This window comes from Aulonocara stuartgranti (genome assembly GCF_965226115.1).
Source record: "Aulonocara stuartgranti genome assembly, chromosome: 15".
Classification (NCBI taxonomy): domain Eukaryota; kingdom Metazoa; phylum Chordata; class Actinopteri; order Cichliformes; family Cichlidae; genus Aulonocara; species Aulonocara stuartgranti.
The window spans coordinates 36349782-36371152 of record NC_138951.1 but is presented as its reverse complement, the minus strand read 5'-3'; the positions used below and the strand labels follow the sequence as shown (position 1 = coordinate 36371152).

The following is a 21371-nucleotide window of genomic DNA, read 5'->3' as shown; positions in this document are numbered from 1 at the left end:
TAAATAAAGTCTTACTGATTCTGATGAGGAAATTTAAATACCGGCTTACCTAAACCATATGACACTCAAGGGGAAAACAAAACGGTTGCCATATAACCAACTAACACAAAACAATTAAACAAACTCCCAAACACCCCACAGACCAGCATGTGGTTTACTCCAATGAAGCTGTCAGCAGTACTTCAGCTTTGCCACACCTTTTGCCAACCAGGAAGGAGAAGCCAAACCCCCAGGTAACTCAAAGAAAGATGCATTGTTAGAACATAAAACAAAACTTTGACCTTGCAGTGTTGATATGTGTGCACACATATAGACATTGGAAGATGTGATGTAAAAAAAAAAATTAATAAAGAAATAATATATTGGACAATAAGTAAAAGATATTTCAAGTAGTGAGTGCAAAGTAAACTAAGGTGAAGCAAACTAGTGGTGTGGTCTTACCATGTGTGGCTTGTCATCAGACATACCATGATTTAGTCTGTCTTAGTAATAAAACTAAAACCAGCTTTAGTTAATCTGCCTTGATTGTCCACACATGATTGTCCACACACTTACTTACTTAGACTTAGTTCCTCCTACGCCGGGCGGCGCATCGGGCAGCTAGTGATCTCCATCGATGTCGGTCAGCAGCAACTGTTTCAGCTTCGTCCCAGGCAATGTCGACAGTTCTCAGATCGTCCATAAATGTTCGACGCCATGTGGTCTTTGGTCGGCCTTGCTTTCGCTTGCCAGTGCGTGGACGCCATGTCATGGCAATCTTAGCTGGGCGATGAGGGGGTAGGGGTAAAATATGGCCCGCAAAGCGGAAGCGCCTTTCTGCAACAACATCGGCTAATGGGCGGGTGCCTGCTCTTCACAGGACCTCCTCGTTTGTTATTCGGTCCCGGTAGGAAATTCTCAGGATTCGCCGCAAGCCACGTTGTTGAAGCACGTTCAGGTGTTGAATAATTGCACTTGTTGAGCGCCAGGTTTCACTAGCGTAAAGTGCAGTAGGGAAGACGATAGAGTTCAGTAGTCTGATCTTAACCCTTACATTCAGGGAGGTCGAGTTCCAAATAGGTTGGAGACGTCGCAGGACACCAACTGCCTTCCCTACTCTGGCTTCGACATCCCGATCAGAAACCCCGTCATTCGAGATGATGCTGCCAAGATATGTCAAATTCTCCACCTCTTCAGCACGTTGTTGGTTGATCATGACAGGAATGCCATTGCCGGTCCAACTCTGCCATTGCCGGTTAACTCTGCCATTGCCGGTCCCAAGCCCGGATGAGAAAGGAGGAGGGTTGGGCGTGGGGCTAGCAACCCCACCCTGTAAAAACTCCAAATGCTACGGAAACAGCAAGTGAATCTCAGTATCGACTGTCCACACACATGACAGCTAAACAAAAAGCAATAAAAGCAATCGGTAAAGGCATTGCTTTCCCATTCTGAGAACATCTGAATGTTAGCGTATGCGAGGCACAAGTAGAATACAGATGGTTCTGTTTTCTCGTTGTAGTTTTATCGAGTAAACCATATTCAGCTGGTACAATGATCCATGATCCTGGAGGATCAACCATGCAGCACATACTAAATACTGCAGGTATAATACAGTCAGTCAGCCATGTCAATATTAATTAAGAGGAGATAAGCTACACAGATCTAAGAATTCAGCCCCATTCATCTGAAATATCCCACTGTAAGTAGTCTAATGATAAAAAGTGACACAGGAGGGGGAGTGTGCATGTGTGCGTGTTTGGGGACATATTGTTGGACAACTCCACAAAAGTAAATCCACTATTTGCTCTGAGTCAATTATGTACCGTGTATTAATGTTCAATCAATATGGAAATAATTGTGAACAACATTAGTTTTGGTTTAAATGTAAACATGTAATGGAAGAATAGATGATGGAAACAGACCGTGCTTGCCTTGTCAGTGATAAATTATACACAGATGTACCATCTGTGTTAACGAGTGCATGTTATGTTTATGTAACCCAGTGAGTTTACACGACTCAGTAATGCACTACAACATGTTATTGTTAATTGGGATTTATCATTACTCTGTTAATCACTGAGTTGATCAAAAATAAATCAATAATAAAAGATAAATACTATAAATATAAGAATAAAACCCAAAGAGTATATTTAACACCCCTACTGGTTAGGAAGGAACAAGCCCCGCCTTCCCCTGCTCTGTACCGTCACGTGCTCAGACACAGAGAGAGACGGAGGTGCACGAGACCATCACTGATTTTCACCGCCAAGCTTTTCGCTGGAAAATAACTATTAACTTGATAAATTGAGCAAATATCCATACCGGAGATCTGCATGGACCTTGGAGAAACGGACCTGATTTATTGTGAACATTTCGGACCTTGAAACCATCGCGGTGAGTCAGAAGCTGTTAAGCTAACCTTGAAGCTAAAAAGCTAACAAGAAGTTAACAGGGAATATAATGGCCCGATTTCAATGTTGTAGATCTGCGCGGGAGCGGATGAAGTGGACAAGATCCTCTCTGAGAGTTGAACAAGATCCTCTCTGAGAGTTGAACATTAGAAGTGTGCTGGTGAGTTAAACTGGGACTGGGCGAATCAGGCTAATTGAAAAGCTAACTAGCCTAATGCTCATAGCTGTAGCTGACCACGTTTTCACTGTGGGAGAACACACGGGGTTTCTCACTGAGTTCAGCCATTTTGAGCACTCAGCTTGTGTGCTGATGATGTTCTAGTATTACTTGTTGAATATTAAATGCACTAAAATTAGATGATGGAATAAGTTAATGTTGATCTTAAAGGTCATGAATCTACTTTATTTTGTTACATTTGATGCTCGAGCGGCACTGGATAGATGTCCGTGTGTATTCTTACTGTGCTGATACGTTACCACATACTGTAAAACTACAGCCTGTGGGTTTTTGTATATTCTTTTGGTAATTTTATTCTGTACATTGAGTGTAAATAATATATTGCTTCATTGCTATGCAGTGTAAAGCAATGCTCCTGTAATTCAGTTAAAGGGCAATACTGTAAAAAAATAATCTACCATAGTTTATGGTTTATTTCTGATTTCTGATAGAAATGTGCACCTTGACGATAGAATAAGCTGATTGTGATTTAAAGATTGCATTCATGATTAAGATGCACTGTATAGACTATAGTTAGAAATTAGAATTAATGTTTTGTGCTTGTTTTGTTATAGCACTTACATTATTTACATATGGCCATGTATATCATTAGAGTGTGAACTGAATTAGTAATAGTCCTGTTGTTTACAGGCTAGGTTTTTTTATGGGATCGTGAGACCTGGATCTCTTCCTGACGAGGAAGATGGCGAGCCTTTCCCTTTGAACCGAACCGAACCACAGCCATTCTGAGTTGGCCCAGAAGGGCAGGTTGCTCTTCTCTCACGAACAATTGCAACAGTGCGGTAGGACGAAATCGCACCAATCACAGACTTTTGACCTGTTGGATTTGATTTGACTGAACACTGACTATTAAGCCGGCAAGACTGACATATCTGAGCTCAGATAGGATTCTGACTGTTATTATTATTGCTGTCACTGTATTTTATTTTATGTTTTCATTCCTGTTCATAAAATGCTGTTAAATTGTTGCTAAATAGTTTAATACAATTCATAGCAACTTTACCTGTGGCTCCAGTCATTCTTCTCCACGCAACTCCCTTTATCCCTCCTGCGAATCTAGCTATTGGCCCATTCTCTCCATCTTACTTTAATTTCCCCTACCCTATCCTGTACTTGGCTACAGAAAGTGGCGAGCCAGCCAGGAGGGTTTGCAGAGTTGTTAGTCCACCCAAAATTTAATAAAACGATTAAGAGTGCCTGGAGCTTCACAGTGACTTGTATTTTTTTCTACTGGTACTTTTACGTGTCCTAACCATGGAAGTTGTGAAAACAGAGAATGTTAAAGTTCAAAATGCTGTCTTGGTCAGTGGTTTAACTAACACAGACATTGATAAAGAAATAATTGAGTTCTTAGAAGCTTTCGGTCCTGTCAGTAGGCAGATTAAGCTACCAACTGGTGGTCAGATTATTGTGGAATTTCAACATGAGGCTACTGCTAAAGAACTAGAGAAAAGATATTTGCCTTATGACAGACCTTGCACTGTGAAACCTGAAGTTGTCTATCACGTTCGAGACCTAGCCAGTGCGTATAGCATTGAAACCAGCGCATCAGCTACTGTAACTTACCTGTCACAGCTTAAAGATGTGGCAGCACGAAGCAACCGATCGTTTAAAGACCTTTTGATGGATGAACTAGCTAAAATTGGGGAGTCATTGGGAGGGGATGTCCACACAGTTGAGCCTTCCACTGAACAAGAGCCAGTGCCCCACAGTGATGAGGCCCTACCTTCTTCTCCTTTAACACCCAATAGCAACCATGTAAGTGCCTTGAATACTCACCCACCGGCAGAGGCTGAGAAACAAACCCCTCAGATTCCCACCAACCTTTTAAGCACACCTGAAGTGCAGCGGGTTATTGTAGAGCACATTGTTAAAAGCAGTGAAGTCATTCCCCCACCAAACTCGCAATACAGACTGAAACCTTTTTCAGGGAGAGTTCCACATCCTCCTTTCGAAACTGACTATGACACTTGGCGCAGCAGCGTAGAGTTTTGCTTGACTGATCCCTCGCTCACCGAAACTCAAGTTGTGCGAAAGATTGTTGAAAGTCTTTCATCCCCTGCAGCGGACCTGGTGAAAGCTCTTGGTCCAAAAGCAAACCCCAAAACTTACCTTGAACATCTTGATTCTGCCTATGCAACTGTAGAGGACGGTGACGAACTCTTTGCTCGCTTCTTAAACACCAATCAGAATGGAGGTGAAAAACCCTCACATTACCTGCAAAGATTGCACACAGTGCTAAACCTAGTCATAAAAAGAGACGGAATTGCTTCTAGTGACATCAATAAACAGCTCCTGAGACAGTTTTGTAGAGGGTGTTGGGACAGCTCATTGATTGCAAACCTTCAACTTGAACAAAAGAAAGACGACCCACCTCATTTTGCAGAGCTACTCCTCCACCTACGCACCGAGGAGGACAAACAGGCAAGTAAAGCAACCCGCATGAAACAACAATTGGGGATCCAAAAGACTCGTGTTTATTCTAACGTGCAAACCACACGCTCTCAAGGTAGGAACGATTATGAGCATGAAATGGACAGCAATTCGTCTGACCTCCAGAAGCAAATTGCTGACCTCAGGTCTCAAATCGCACAGCTCAGAGCTGATAAAACAGAGAAAAGATCGCAGAAACTTCAAAAGGAAGCAAAAAGGAACCCAAGTACCAAAACTCAGAACAAGCCGGGACAGATACCACAAATTGCTGCAGTGTCAGCCAAACCCAAACCTGGATACTGTTTCAAGTGTGGAGAAGATGGTCATATCGCTTCCAGCTGTAGTAATGATCCTAACCCAGCATTAGTAGCAGCTAAAAGGAATGCCCTCAGACAGAAGCAGCGAGAATGGGAAATATCCAGACCAGTTGATGAGTCATTTAATTTAAACTAGAAGGAGCCCCTGTCGCGGGACAGATGGGTGCTAAATCTGAACCAAGTCCCACTGAGAAAAAGACAACAAAAGCCCAATGTGAAACAGCTAATGTTCACTCAGTGCCTAAACTTCCCAAAAGACTTGTGGGTAGAAAATGCACAGCCAGAGTTGTTATCAATGGCGTTGAATGTAGTTGCTTGCTCGACTCAGGCTCTCAAGTAACCACTATTGCCAAATCCTTCTATCAAGAACACTTACCTGATCATCCTATAAAACCCATCAGTGATCTCCTAGAGGTCGAAGGTGCGAATGGTCAGACAGTCCCTTACTTGGGATACATTGAGACGAGTATCATGTTCCCCAAAGATCTCGATCAGTCAGAGCTTGAACTATCTACTCTTGCCTTAGTTGTCCCTGACATTCGCTCAAATTCAGACACACCTCTACTAATTGGCACAAATACACTTGACCCCTTATATGAGCATCTTTGTGAGAACACCTTACCTGACTTTAAGGTACTCCCTTATGGATACCAACAAGTGCTAAAGACATTAGCATCCAGAAAAAGACAAAGTGACAGTGGCAAGATCGGCTTGGTAAAACTTCAAAGTAGAACCCAAGAAGTCCTTCCTGCAAATCAAAAGCTACTAGTGGAAGGTTTTATGCATGCTAGCCACGCTAAGCCTGAACAGTGTGCACTTATTGAACAGCCCACTACCGGCTCCCTACCTGGTGGTGTGTTTGTAGATTGTTGCCTTATATCTCTGCCAAAGCACGGACCTTATAAAGTTCCTGTGTTGCTGAGAAACGAGACTAACCATGACATTACATTGCCCACTAACTGTGTAATTGCTGAGCTAGTTGCCCCTGACTGTGTCATGCCATGTCCTGAGCCTGAGAAAGGCGACCAAAAGGTGTCTGCAACGTGTAACTCTCAGCAGCAGACTTCAACCTCAAGACCCCCTCTCAGTTTCGACTTTGGTGAATCACCACTATCTGAAGAGTGGAAAGAGAAGATAGCTGAAAAGCTAAACACCTTCTCTGATGTTTTCTCACACAATGATCTTGATTTTGGGCATGCCACACATGTAAAACATCACATCAACTTAAAAGATGAAACCCCCTTCAAACAGAGATCTCGCCCGATTCATCCCCATGATTACGAGGCAGTTAAAAAGCACTTACAAGCCCTCTTAGATGCAGGCATAATCAGAGAATCTGAATCTCCATTCTCATCACCGATAGTGGTGGTCCGCAAAAAGAATGGTGATGTGCGGTTATGCATTGATTTTAGGAAGCTTAACTTGCAGACCATCCGCGATGCCTATGCCTTGCCAAACTTAGAGGAGTCATTTTCTGCTCTTGCAGGATCTCAGTGGTTCTCTGTGATGGACCTTAAGTCAGGGTACTATCAAATCGAGATGTGTGAAGAAGATAAGCCAAAGACAGCCTTCGTGTGCCCCTTCGGCTTCTACGAATTTAATCGTATGCCCCAGGGAATAACAAATGCCCCAAGCACTTTCCAAAGGCTTATGGAAAAGTGTATGAAAGACATCAATCTGAGAGAAGTGTTAGTCTTTTTGGATGATTTGATAGTCTTTTCCAGTTCCCTTGAAGATCATGAGACCCGACTCATTCATGTTCTTGAGCGACTCAGAGAGTACGGGCTGAAACTCTCGCCCGACAAATGTCGTTTCTTCCAAACATCAGTCCGTTATCTAGGCCACATTGTATCTAGAGACGGCGTAAAGACTGATCCCGAAAAAACTGAAGCACTCAAGACTTGGCCGAGACCCCAAACCTTAAAAGAACTCCAATCGTTTCTTGGTTTTACCGGTTATTACCGGAGATTTGTCAAAGATTACTCAAAAATTGTCAAGCCCCTCACCTCCCTCACAGCTGGCTATCCTCCGAGACGAAAGCATAGTAAAAACCCACCCAGTGATCCAAAGTATCTGAACCCCAAAGAGCCCTTTGGTGATCGTTGGGGACCAGAGTGCCAGAAATCGTTTCAAACTATTATTGAAAAACTCACCACCTCACCAGTCCTTGGGTATGCTGATGCAAAGCTACCTTACCTGGTACACACAGATGCCAGTACAACCGGACTTGGGGCAGCTCTTTATCAAGTGCAGAATGGAACCACACAGGTTATAGCCTATGCAAGTCGTGGTCTATCCCGTAGTGAAGCTAGATACCCCGCCCACAAGTTAGAATTTCTAGCTTTAAAGTGGGCCATAACTGACAAGTTTCATGACTATTTATATGGAAACACATTCACAGTCATCACCGACAACAACCCATTGACTTACCTTCTGACCACAGCAAAGCTTGATGCCACGAGTTATCGTTGGTTGGCTGCATTGTCCACCTATAACTTTGACATTAAGTACAGAGCTGGGAGACAAAATCTTGATGCAGATGGACTATCTAGGAAACCACATGACAAACCTGAAGACGATCCAGTTTTTACCCAGGAATGTCAGCGCATTGATAAGTTCAGATCCCATCTCTTGTCCTCAGTCAAAGATGTCGAGCTCCAACTTCAATCCGATACCGTGATGGCAGCCTGTCAAAGATATATGGCTATGGATCAGACTGAACCCTCTTGTGCTCTAGTCCAGTCACTTGCCATGTCTGCAGGTGCCATTCCAGACATGTTTCAAGAAGAAGGCAATGATAACAATCTCCTAGCCTTACCCAGATACACCCATACTGATCTTGTCAACCTGCAGAGAAAAGATCCAGCCATTAGTAAAGTCATCAAGCTGCTGGCAGCTGACTCACGTCCACCAGCCGATACTAAGTCTGAGTCTCACGATGTTCTCTTATTTTTAAGGGAGTGGAAACGTCTTGACCTCCAAAATGACTTACTGTACCGGAAACGCCAGTTGGGGCCAGAGACCTTGTTGCAGTTAGTCCTTCCTGATTCCTTACGCCCTACAGTTATGCTTAATCTTCATGACAACATGGGGCATTTAGGGGTCGAACGCACACTGGAACTCATTCGGTCACGTTTCTACTGGCCAAAAATGGCAGTTGATGTCGAAAAGAAAGTGAAAGCTTGCGAGAGATGTGTCCGTAGAAAAGCCCTGCCAGACAAGGCTGCTCCTCTGGTAAATATTAAAACTTCCAGGCCCATGGAGCTAGTCTGCATGGACTTCCTCTCAATAGAACCAGACAGTAAAAACACTAAAGATGTCCTAGTGATCACGGATCATTTTACAAAGTATGCTGTGTCCATTCCAACCAAAGACCAGAAAGCCACCACCGTTGCAAAGAACTTATGGGAGACCTTCTTAATTCATTATGGCTTTCCAGAGCGACTTCATAGCGACCAAGGGAGAGACTTTGAATCGCGTACAATCAAAGAACTGTGCTCTCTGCTCGGTATCCGCAAAGTCCGAACAAGTCCTTATCATCCTCGTGGCAACCCTGTTGAGCGATACAATCGCACATTACTCAGTATGCTTGGTACCTTGAAAGACACCGAGAAACATCACTGGCGTGACTTCGTAAAACCACTTACTCACGCTTATAACTGTACAAAAAATGATGTAACAGGCTATTCTCCTTATGAGTTAATGTTTGGTAGACAGCCTCGCTTGCCCATTGATATTGCCTTTGGCCTGCCACAGCCAAACAAGCCACAGTTGACTCACTCTCAATACGTCAAGCAGTTGAAAAGCTACCTCGAACAGAGCTACGAAATAGCCATCAAAAACTCCCAGAAAGTAGCAGACAAAAACAAGAAACGGTTTGACAAAATCATCCGTGAATCCACACTACATGTGGGAGACAGAGTCTTGGTTCGAAATCTCCGCCTGAGAGAGAAGCACAAATTAGCGGACAAATGGGAGCAAACAGTGTATATTGTTACCAAACAAATGGAAAACTTACCAGTATACACTGTAAAACCAGAAAACGGAGATGGACCCAACAGAACGCTCCACAGAGATCTGTTACTTCCCTGTGGATTTCTCTCACCAACAGAGCATGAACCCGAGCGAGTCACAAAAACTAACAGACCACACACAAGACAAAGTTCAGCTTTGGAAGTTGACTCCGACCAAACACTTGAGGAAGAGGAAGATGAGTTTTATTACCCTGAACCTCCACAAGTGAAAGACAGACATTTCTACCAAGTATGCGCCATGCCGCCAACACAAGGATTCAAACAAAACAAAGATCCTGTAAATGATAACGAACAACCTAACACATTACCGGACATGACAGACTTACCTGAAAAGGAAACTGAGAACGAAACTGAAACATACTTACCTGAAGGCGAAATTGGAAGTTCAACTGACACCAACTTACCTCAAATGGACCGTGAAACAGACCTACCTCAGACAGAATGTGAAAGTGAAACAAACGTATCACCAAGTGAAAGTGACACAAGCCTACAAAATAACACACCAAGTGAGTCTGAAACAGACACTCGAAAAGACAAAAATGTTTTGTCGACCAGTTTGTCAGATTCACCGTTGTCAGAGAACTCAACTCATCAACTTTCACCTGAAAGACAAGTTGAAAACGATGATGAACCTGAAACCTTGCAAACAGAAACACAGATCAGAAGATCTGAAAGAATTCGCCAACCATCCCAAAGACTCACTTATCCTCAGCTAGGTAACCCACTAGTAACAGTGGTTAAATCACTCTTTCAAGGATTGAACAAAGCTTTCATCGACTCCCTTGCTCATGATGTTACCTATTCCCCCAGAGCCATGCACGGGGACGTGCATGAGATTTAAGAGGGGAGGATGTAACCCAGTGAGTTTACACGACTCAGTAATGCACTACAACATGTTATTGTTAATTGGGATTTATCATTACTCTGTTAATCACTGAGTTGATCAAAAATAAATCAATAATAAAAGATAAATACTATAAATATAAGAATAAAACCCAAAGAGTATATTTAACACCCCTACTGGTTAGGAAGGAACAAGCCCCGCCTTCCCCTGCTCTGTACCGTCACGTGCTCAGACACAGAGAGAGACGGAGGTGCACGAGACCATCACTGATTTTCACCGCCAAGCTTTTCGCTGGAAAATAACTATTAACTTGATAAATTGAGCAAATATCCATACCGGAGATCTGCATGGACCTTGGAGAAACGGACCTGATTTATTGTGAACATTTCGGACCTTGAAACCATCGCGGTGAGTCAGAAGCTGTTAAGCTAACCTTGAAGCTAAAAAGCTAACAAGAAGTTAACAGGGAATATAATGGCCCGATTTCAATGTTGTAGATCTGCGCGGGAGCGGATGAAGTGGACAAGATCCTCTCTGAGAGTTGAACAAGATCCTCTCTGAGAGTTGAACATTAGAAGTGTGCTGGTGAGTTAAACTGGGACTGGGCGAATCAGGCTAATTGAAAAGCTAACTAGCCTAATGCTCATAGCTGTAGCTGACCACGTTTTCACTGTGGGAGAACACACGGGGTTTCTCACTGAGTTCAGCCATTTTGAGCACTCAGCTTGTGTGCTGATGATGTTCTAGTATTACTTGTTGAATATTAAATGCACTAAAATTAGATGATGGAATAAGTTAATGTTGATCTTAAAGGTCATGAATCTACTTTATTTTGTTACATTTGATGCTCGAGCGGCACTGGATAGATGTCCGTGTGTATTCTTACTGTGCTGATACGTTACCACATACTGTAAAACTACAGCCTGTGGGTTTTTGTATATTCTTTTGGTAATTTTATTCTGTACATTGAGTGTAAATAATATATTGCTTCATTGCTATGCAGTGTAAAGCAATGCTCCTGTAATTCAGTTAAAGGGCAATACTGTAAAAAAATAATCTACCATAGTTTATGGTTTATTTCTGATTTCTGATAGAAATGTGCACCTTGACGATAGAATAAGCTGATTGTGATTTAAAGATTGCATTCATGATTAAGATGCACTGTATAGACTATAGTTAGAAATTAGAATTAATGTTTTGTGCTTGTTTTGTTATAGCACTTACATTATTTACATATGGCCATGTATATCATTAGAGTGTGAACTGAATTAGTAATAGTCCTGTTGTTTACAGGCTAGGTTTTTTTATGGGATCGTGAGACCTGGATCTCTTCCTGACGAGGAAGATGGCGAGCCTTTCCCTTTGAACCGAACCGAACCACAGCCATTCTGAGTTGGCCCAGAAGGGCAGGTTGCTCTTCTCTCACGAACAATTGCAACAGTGCGGTAGGACGAAATCGCACCAATCACAGACTTTTGACCTGTTGGATTTGACTTGACTGAACACTGACTATTAAGCCGGCAAGACTGACATATCTGAGCTCAGATAGGATTCTGACTGTTATTATTATTGCTGTCACTGTATTTTATTTTATGTTTTCATTCCTGTTCATAAAATGCTGTTAAATTGTTGCTAAATAGTTTAATACAATTCATAGCAACTTTACCTGTGGCTCCAGTCATTCTTCTCCACGCAACTCCCTTTATCCCTCCTGCGAATCTAGCTATTGGCCCATTCTCTCCATCTTACTTTAATTTCCCCTACCCTATCCTGTACTTGGCTACAGAAAGTGGCGAGCCAGCCAGGAGGGTTTGCAGAGTTGTTAGTCCACCCAAAATTTAATAAAACGATTAAGAGTGCCTGGAGCTTCACAGTGACTTGTATTTTTTTCTACTGGTACTTTTACGTGTCCTAACCATGGAAGTTGTGAAAACAGAGAATGTTAAAGTTCAAAATGCTGTCTTGGTCAGTGGTTTAACTAACACAGACATTGATAAAGAAATAATTGAGTTCTTAGAAGCTTTCGGTCCTGTCAGTAGGCAGATTAAGCTACCAACTGGTGGTCAGATTATTGTGGAATTTCAACATGAGGCTACTGCTAAAGAACTAGAGAAAAGATATTTGCCTTATGACAGACCTTGCACTGTGAAACCTGAAGTTGTCTATCACGTTCGAGACCTAGCCAGTGCGTATAGCATTGAAACCAGCGCATCAGCTACTGTAACTTACCTGTCACAGCTTAAAGATGTGGCAGCACGAAGCAACCGATCGTTTAAAGACCTTTTGATGGATGAACTAGCTAAAATTGGGGAGTCATTGGGAGGGGATGTCCACACAGTTGAGCCTTCCACTGAACAAGAGCCAGTGCCCCACAGTGATGAGGCCCTACCTTCTTCTCCTTTAACACCCAATAGCAACCATGTAAGTGCCTTGAATACTCACCCACCGGCAGAGGCTGAGAAACAAACCCCTCAGATTCCCACCAACCTTTTAAGCACACCTGAAGTGCAGCGGGTTATTGTAGAGCACATTGTTAAAAGCAGTGAAGTCATTCCCCCACCAAACTCGCAATACAGACTGAAACCTTTTTCAGGGAGAGTTCCACATCCTCCTTTCGAAACTGACTATGACACTTGGCGCAGCAGCGTAGAGTTTTGCTTGACTGATCCCTCGCTCACCGAAACTCAAGTTGTGCGAAAGATTGTTGAAAGTCTTTCATCCCCTGCAGCGGACCTGGTGAAAGCTCTTGGTCCAAAAGCAAACCCCAAAACTTACCTTGAACATCTTGATTCTGCCTATGCAACTGTAGAGGACGGTGACGAACTCTTTGCTCGCTTCTTAAACACCAATCAGAATGGAGGTGAAAAACCCTCACATTACCTGCAAAGATTGCACACAGTGCTAAACCTAGTCATAAAAAGAGACGGAATTGCTTCTAGTGACATCAATAAACAGCTCCTGAGACAGTTTTGTAGAGGGTGTTGGGACAGCTCATTGATTGCAAACCTTCAACTTGAACAAAAGAAAGACGACCCACCTCATTTTGCAGAGCTACTCCTCCACCTACACACCGAGGAGGACAAACAGGCAAGTAAAGCAACCCGCATGAAACAACAATTGGGGATCCAAAAGACTCGTGTTTATTCTAACGTGCAAACCACACGCTCTCAAGGTAGGAACGATTATGAGCATGAAATGGACAGCAATTCGTCTGACCTCCAGAAGCAAATTGCTGACCTCAGGTCTCAAATCGCACAGCTCAGAGCTGATAAAACAGAGAAAAGATCGCAGAAACTTCAAAAGGAAGCAAAAAGGAACCCAAGTACCAAAACTCAGAACAAGCCGGGACAGATACCACAAATTGCTGCAGTGTCAGCCAAACCCAAACCTGGATACTGTTTCAAGTGTGGAGAAGATGGTCATATCGCTTCCAGCTGTAGTAATGATCCCAACCCAGCATTAGTAGCAGCTAAAAGGAATGCCCTCAGACAGAAGCAGCGAGAATGGGAAATATCCAGACCAGTTGATGAGTCATTTAATTTAAACTAGAAGGAGCCCCTGTCGCGGGACAGATGGGTGCTAAATCTGAACCAAGTCCCACTGAGAAAAAGACAACAAAAGCCCAATGTGAAACAGCTAATGTTCACTCAGTGCCTAAACTTCCCAAAAGACTTGTGGGTAGAAAATGCACAGCCAGAGTTGTTATCAATGGCGTTGAATGTAGTTGCTTGCTCGACTCAGGCTCTCAAGTAACCACTATTGCCAAATCCTTCTATCAAGAACACTTACCTGATCATCCTATAAAACCCATCAGTGATCTCCTAGAGGTCGAAGGTGCGAATGGTCAGACAGTCCCTTACTTGGGATACATTGAGACGAGTATCATGTTCCCCAAAGATCTCGATCAGTCAGAGCTTGAACTATCTACTCTTGCCTTAGTTGTCCCTGACATTCGCTCAAATTCAGACACACCTCTACTAATTGGCACAAATACACTTGACCCCTTATATGAGCATCTTTGTGAGAACACCTTACCTGACTTTAAGGTACTCCCTTATGGATACCAACAAGTGCTAAAGACATTAGCATCCAGAAAAAGACAAAGTGACAGTGGCAAGATCGGCTTGGTAAAACTTCAAAGTAGAACCCAAGAAGTCCTTCCTGCAAATCAAAAGCTACTAGTGGAAGGTTTTATGCATGCTAGCCACGCTAAGCCTGAACAGTGTGCACTTATTGAACAGCCCACTACCGGCTCCCTACCTGGTGGTGTGTTTGTAGATTGTTGCCTTATATCTCTGCCAAAGCACGGACCTTATAAAGTTCCTGTGTTGCTGAGAAACGAGACTAACCATGACATTACATTGCCCACTAACTGTGTAATTGCTGAGCTAGTTGCCCCTGACTGTGTCATGCCATGTCCTGAGCCTGAGAAAGGCGACCAAAAGGTGTCTGCAACGTGTAACTCTCAGCAGCAGACTTCAACCTCAAGACCCCCTCTCAGTTTCGACTTTGGTGAATCACCACTATCTGAAGAGTGGAAAGAGAAGATAGCTGAAAAGCTAAACACCTTCTCTGATGTTTTCTCACACAATGATCTTGATTTTGGGCATGCCACACATGTAAAACATCACATCAACTTAAAAGATGAAACCCCCTTCAAACAGAGATCTCGCCCGATTCATCCCCATGATTACGAGGCAGTTAAAAAGCACTTACAAGCCCTCTTAGATGCAGGCATAATCAGAGAATCTGAATCTCCATTCTCATCACCGATAGTGGTGGTCCGCAAAAAGAATGGTGATGTGCGGTTATGCATTGATTTTAGGAAGCTTAACTTGCAGACCATCCGCGATGCCTATGCCTTGCCAAACTTAGAGGAGTCATTTTCTGCTCTTGCAGGATCTCAGTGGTTCTCTGTGATGGACCTTAAGTCAGGGTACTATCAAATCGAGATGTGTGAAGAAGATAAGCCAAAGACAGCCTTCGTGTGCCCCTTCGGCTTCTACGAATTTAATCGTATGCCCCAGGGAATAACAAATGCCCCAAGCACTTTCCAAAGGCTTATGGAAAAGTGTATGAAAGACATCAATCTGAGAGAAGTGTTAGTCTTTTTGGATGATTTGATAGTCTTTTCCAGTTCCCTTGAAGATCATGAGACCCGACTCATTCATGTTCTTGAGCGACTCAGAGAGTACGGGCTGAAACTCTCGCCCGACAAATGTCGTTTCTTCCAAACATCAGTCCGTTATCTAGGCCACATTGTATCTAGAGACGGCGTAAAGACTGATCCCGAAAAAACTGAAGCACTCAAGACTTGGCCGAGACCCCAAACCTTAAAAGAACTCCAATCGTTTCTTGGTTTTACCGGTTATTACCGGAGATTTGTCAAAGATTACTCAAAAATTGTCAAGCCCCTCACCTCCCTCACAGCTGGCTATCCTCCGAGACGAAAGCATAGTAAAAACCCACCCAGTGATCCAAAGTATCTGAACCCCAAAGAGCCCTTTGGTGATCGTTGGGGACCAGAGTGCCAGAAATCGTTTCAAACTATTATTGAAAAACTCACCACCTCACCAGTCCTTGGGTATGCTGATGCAAAGCTACCTTACCTGGTACACACAGATGCCAGTACAACCGGACTTGGGGCAGCTCTTTATCAAGTGCAGAATGGAACCACACAGGTTATAGCCTATGCAAGTCGTGGTCTATCCCGTAGTGAAGCTAGATACCCCGCCCACAAGTTAGAATTTCTAGCTTTAAAGTGGGCCATAACTGACAAGTTTCATGACTATTTATATGGAAACACATTCACAGTCATCACCGACAACAACCCATTGACTTACCTTCTGACCACAGCAAAGCTTGATGCCACGAGTTATCGTTGGTTGGCTGCATTGTCCACCTATAACTTTGACATTAAGTACAGAGCTGGGAGACAAAATCTTGATGCAGATGGACTATCTAGGAAACCACATGACAAACCTGAAGACGATCCAGTTTTTACCCAGGAATGTCAGCGCATTGATAAGTTCAGATCCCATCTCTTGTCCTCAGTCAAAGATGTCGAGCTCCAACTTCAATCCGATACCGTGATGGCAGCCTGTCAAAGATATATGGCTATGGATCAGACTGAACCCTCTTGTGCTCTAGTCCAGTCACTTGCCATGTCTGCAGGTGCCATTCCAGACATGTTTCAAGAAGAAGGCAATGATAACAATCTCCTAGCCTTACCCAGATACACCCATACTGATCTTGTCAACCTGCAGAGAAAAGATCCAGCCATTAGTAAAGTCATCAAGCTGCTGGCAGCTGACTCACGTCCACCAGCCGATACTAAGTCTGAGTCTCACGATGTTCTCTTATTTTTAAGGGAGTGGAAACGTCTTGACCTCCAAAATGACTTACTGTACCGGAAACGCCAGTTGGGGCCAGAGACCTTGTTGCAGTTAGTCCTTCCTGATTCCTTACGCCCTACAGTTATGCTTAATCTTCATGACAACATGGGGCATTTAGGGGTCGAACGCACACTGGAACTCATTCGGTCACGTTTCTACTGGCCAAAAATGGCAGTTGATGTCGAAAAGAAAGTGAAAGCTTGCGAGAGATGTGTCCGTAGAAAAGCCCTGCCAGACAAGGCTGCTCCTCTGGTAAATATTAAAACTTCCAGGCCCATGGAGCTAGTCTGCATGGACTTCCTCTCAATAGAACCAGACAGTAAAAACACTAAAGATGTCCTAGTGATCACGGATCATTTTACAAAGTATGCTGTGTCCATTCCAACCAAAGACCAGAAAGCCACCACCGTTGCAAAGAACTTATGGGAGACCTTCTTAATTCATTATGGCTTTCCAGAGCGACTTCATAGCGACCAAGGGAGAGACTTTGAATCGCGTACAATCAAAGAACTGTGCTCTCTGCTCGGTATCCGCAAAGTCCGAACAAGTCCTTATCATCCTCGTGGCAACCCTGTTGAGCGATACAATCGCACATTACTCAGTATGCTTGGTACCTTGAAAGACACCGAGAAACATCACTGGCGTGACTTCGTAAAACCACTTACTCACGCTTATAACTGTACAAAAAATAATGTAACAGGCTATTCTCCTTATGAGTTAATGTTTGGTAGACAGCCTCGCTTGCCCATTGATATTGCCTTTGGCCTGCCACAGCCAAACAAGCCACAGTTGACTCACTCTCAATACGTCAAGCAGTTGAAAAGCTACCTCGAACAGAGCTACGAAATAGCCATCAAAAACTCCCAGAAAGTAGCAGACAAAAACAAGAAACGGTTTGACAAAATCATCCGTGAATCCACACTACATGTGGGAGACAGAGTCTTGGTTCGAAATCTCCGCCTGAGAGAGAAGCACAAATTAGCGGACAAATGGGAGCAAACAGTGTATATTGTTACCAAACAAATGGAAAACTTACCAGTATACACTGTAAAACCAGAAAACGGAGATGGACCCAACAGAACGCTCCACAGAGATCTGTTACTTCCCTGTGGATTTCTCTCACCAACAGAGCATGAACCCGAGCGAGTCACAAAAACTAACAGACCACACACAAGACAAAGTTCAGCTTTGGAAGTTGACTCCGACCAAACACTTGAGGAAGAGGAAGATGAGTTTTATTACCCTGAACCTCCACAAGTGAAAGACAGACATTTCTACCAAGTATGCGCCATGCCGCCAACACAAGGATTCAAACAAAACAAAGATCCTGTAAATGATAACGAACAACCTAACACATTACCGGACATGACAGACTTACCTGAAAAGGAAACTGAGAACGAAACTGAAACATACTTACCTGAAGGCGAAATTGGAAGTTCAACTGACACCAACTTACCTCAAATGGACCGTGAAACAGACCTACCTCAGACAGAATGTGAAAGTGAAACAAACGTATCACCAAGTGAAAGTGACACAAGCCTACAAAATAACACACCAAGTGAGTCTGAAACAGACACTCGAAAAGACAAAAATGTTTTGTCGACCAGTTTGTCAGATTCACCGTTGTCAGAGAACTCAACTCATCAACTTTCACCTGAAAGACAAGTTGAAAACGATGATGAACCTGAAACCTTGCAAACAGAAACACAGATCAGAAGATCTGAAAGAATTCGCCAACCATCCCAAAGACTCACTTATCCTCAGCTAGGTAACCCACTAGTAACAGTGGTTAAATCACTCTTTCAAGGATTGAACAAAGCTTTCATCGACTCCCTTGCTCATGATGTTACCTATTCCCCCAGAGCCATGCACGGGGACGTGCATGAGATTTAAGAGGGGAGGATGTAACCCAGTGAGTTTACACGACTCAGTAATGCACTACAACATGTTATTGTTAATTGGGATTTATCATTACTCTGTTAATCACTGAGTTGATCAAAAATAAATCAATAATAAAAGATAAATACTATAAATATAAGAATAAAACCCAAAGAGTATATTTAACACCCCTACTGGTTAGGAAGGAACAAGCCCCGCCTTCCCCTGCTCTGTACCGTCACGTGCTCAGACACAGAGAGAGACGGAGGTGCACGAGACCATCACTGATTTTCACCGCCAAGCTTTTCGCTGGAAAATAACTATTAACTTGATAAATTGAGCAAATATCCATACCGGAGATCTGCATGGACCTTGGAGAAACGGACCTGATTTATTGTGAACATTTCGGACCTTGAAACCATCGCGGTGAGTCAGAAGCTGTTAAGCTAACCTTGAAGCTAAAAAGCTAACAAGAAGTTAACAGGGAATATAATGGCCCGATTTCAATGTTGTAGATCTGCGCGGGAGCGGATGAAGTGGACAAGATCCTCTCTGAGAGTTGAACAAGATCCTCTCTGAGAGTTGAACATTAGAAGTGTGCTGGTGAGTTAAACTGGGACTGGGCGAATCAGGCTAATTGAAAAGCTAACTAGCCTAATGCTCATAGCTGTAGCTGACCACGTTTTCACTGTGGGAGAACACACGGGGTTTCTCACTGAGTTCAGCCATTTTGAGCACTCAGCTTGTGTGCTGATGATGTTCTAGTATTACTTGTTGAATATTAAATGCACTAAAATTAGATGATGGAATAAGTTAATGTTGATCTTAAAGGTCATGAATCTACTTTATTTTGTTACATTTGATGCTCGAGCGGCACTGGATAGATGTCCGTGTGTATTCTTACTGTGCTGATACGTTACCACATACTGTAAAACTACAGCCTGTGGGTTTTTGTATATTCTTTTGGTAATTTTATTCTGTACATTGAGTGTAAATAATATATTGCTTCATTGCTATGCAGTGTAAAGCAATGCTCCTGTAATTCAGTTAAAGGGCAATACTGTAAAAAAATAATCTACCATAGTTTATGGTTTATTTCTGATTTCTGATAGAAATGTGCACCTTGACGATAGAATAAGCTGATTGTGATTTAAAGATTGCATTCATGATTAAGATGCACTGTATAGACTATAGTTAGAAATTAGAATTAATGTTTTGTGCTTGTTTTGTTATAGCACTTACATTATTTACATATGGCCATGTATATCATTAGAGTGTGAACTGAATTAGTAATAGTCCTGTTGTTTACAGGCTAGGTTTTTTTATGGGATCGTGAGACCTGGATCTCTTCCTGACGAGGAAGATGGCGAGCCTTTCCCTTTGAACCGAACCGAACCACAGCCATTCTGAGTTGGCCCAGAAGGGCAGGTTGCTCTTCTCTCACGAACAATTGCAACAGTGCGGTAGGACGAAATCGCACCAATCACAGACTTTTGACCTGTTGGATTTGACTTGACTGAACACTGACTATTAAGCCGGCAAGACTGACATATCTGAGCTCAGATAGGATTCTGACTGTTATTATTATTGCTGTCACTGTATTTTATTTTATGTTTTCATTCCTGTTCATAAAATGCTGTTAAATTGTTGCTAAATAGTTTAATACAATTCATAGCAACTTTACCTGTGGCTCCAGTCATTCTTCTCCACGCAACTCCCTTTATCCCTCCTGCGAATCTAGCTATTGGCCCATTCTCTCCATCTTACTTTAATTTCCCCTACCCTATCCTGTACTTGGCTACATTTACAATTATGGGATTTGAAGGCACAAATCAAACCCATGGTTTCCTGTATGTTTGCAGCAAGGTGTAAGCAAAGAACAAAAATATGGCAAATGCAGTGTGTTAGATTTCATATAACTTCAGCATAATTAAAATCTAATTATTTACATGTTTGGACATTCCGTGAATATTTACAATAATGTGATGACTTATTTCACATTTTCATTATTGTGCTTTGATTTATGAAAATGTTAAAACAAATGAGATAAATGCATTGTAACTGATTATATTATGCACAGATGCAGTAGTGTCAGTGTTTACTGTGTGTTGGCAAAGATTGCCAGGGTAACTGCAGTTGGCAACAGTTCTATTCTCGTCATGCTGCAGAAAGGAAGTATCTCAGGGTAGCATAGTGTGGTCAAAAGGGCACATTCTACCTGCATGAGTTAATTGGGTGTGAAAAGACATGAACAAGATTTAGATCCTTCACTTCAGCAGTTGAGAAAAGAGGAGCTGGAAGGTGTGATAATAAAAGGAACCTCAACAGTGACAGGTGGGATTAGCAAGCATCAGTGTGGTATAGAACTGCACTGCATCATGTGGCAAACTCTTATCTGGATCTACAAGACTATATTGTGGCAGCTTAAAAGTCAGTATCAGCATCTATTCAGTCGTGAAATGAAATGACGCTGCTGTTTCACAGCCAGTCATCCTATAAAAATACCTCTGAGATGAGTGAGGCACTTCTGATGCCATACTTAGGGATGCCACAAAAGAACTGAATGAATATATAAAAGGCCCATCTTAGAACTGAAAAGTTTCTAGTTTCATTTCAAACTTAACAAGGCCAGTGTATGTCATCTTTTGTTTTAAACTCTAAATGCTCGTGCCTAAGACAAATGTAGAATGGAGAAATATGGATGATTAGAATAAGATTATTAGCAGGACATGTCGTTTTTAAAAAGGATTTTTTAAGACTCTGGATTTAAAGTATATGAAAACCCAGCTACACATCAATAATAATAAGACATAAATATTAGTCATGTTGTCAATGTCATGTT

At 42.6% G+C, this 21371-nt stretch overlaps 2 protein-coding genes across 3 annotated transcripts; both read left to right on the top strand.

The window, feature by feature from the left end:
• Window positions 1-1975: 1975 nt before the first annotated feature.
• LOC309689762 (paraneoplastic antigen Ma3 homolog) lies at window positions 1976-5514 on the top strand (the record flags this gene model as incomplete). The annotated part of the gene is made up of 2 exons (XM_082506402.1): window positions 1976-2550; window positions 3259-5514. The coding sequence occupies exon 2, from the start codon at window positions 3883-3885 to the stop codon at window positions 5512-5514; it is 1632 nt and encodes a 543-aa protein (XP_082362528.1). The 5' UTR covers window positions 1976-2550; window positions 3259-3882.
• An 11826-nt stretch (window positions 5515-17340) lies between these two features.
• Window positions 17341-20211, top strand: LOC309688929 (uncharacterized protein). 2 transcript variants are annotated; one of them, XM_082505018.1, is made up of 2 exons: window positions 17341-18955; window positions 19045-20211. In XM_082505018.1, the coding sequence occupies exon 1, from the start codon at window positions 17372-17374 to the stop codon at window positions 18542-18544; it is 1173 nt and encodes a 390-aa protein (XP_082361144.1). In that variant the 5' UTR covers window positions 17341-17371; the 3' UTR covers window positions 18545-18955; window positions 19045-20211. The 2 variants fall into 2 exon arrangements, with proteins under 2 accessions (XP_082361144.1, XP_082361145.1); XM_082505019.1 differs by having other exon boundaries at window positions 17341-19132; window positions 19841-20211.
• The last annotated feature ends 1160 nt before the right edge of the window (window positions 20212-21371 follow it).

Coding starts and splice junctions, on each gene's coding strand:
- LOC309688929 (XM_082505018.1), top strand. CDS start 17,372: ATGTTTGGTAGACAGCCTCGCTTGCCCATTGATATTGCCTTTGGCCTG.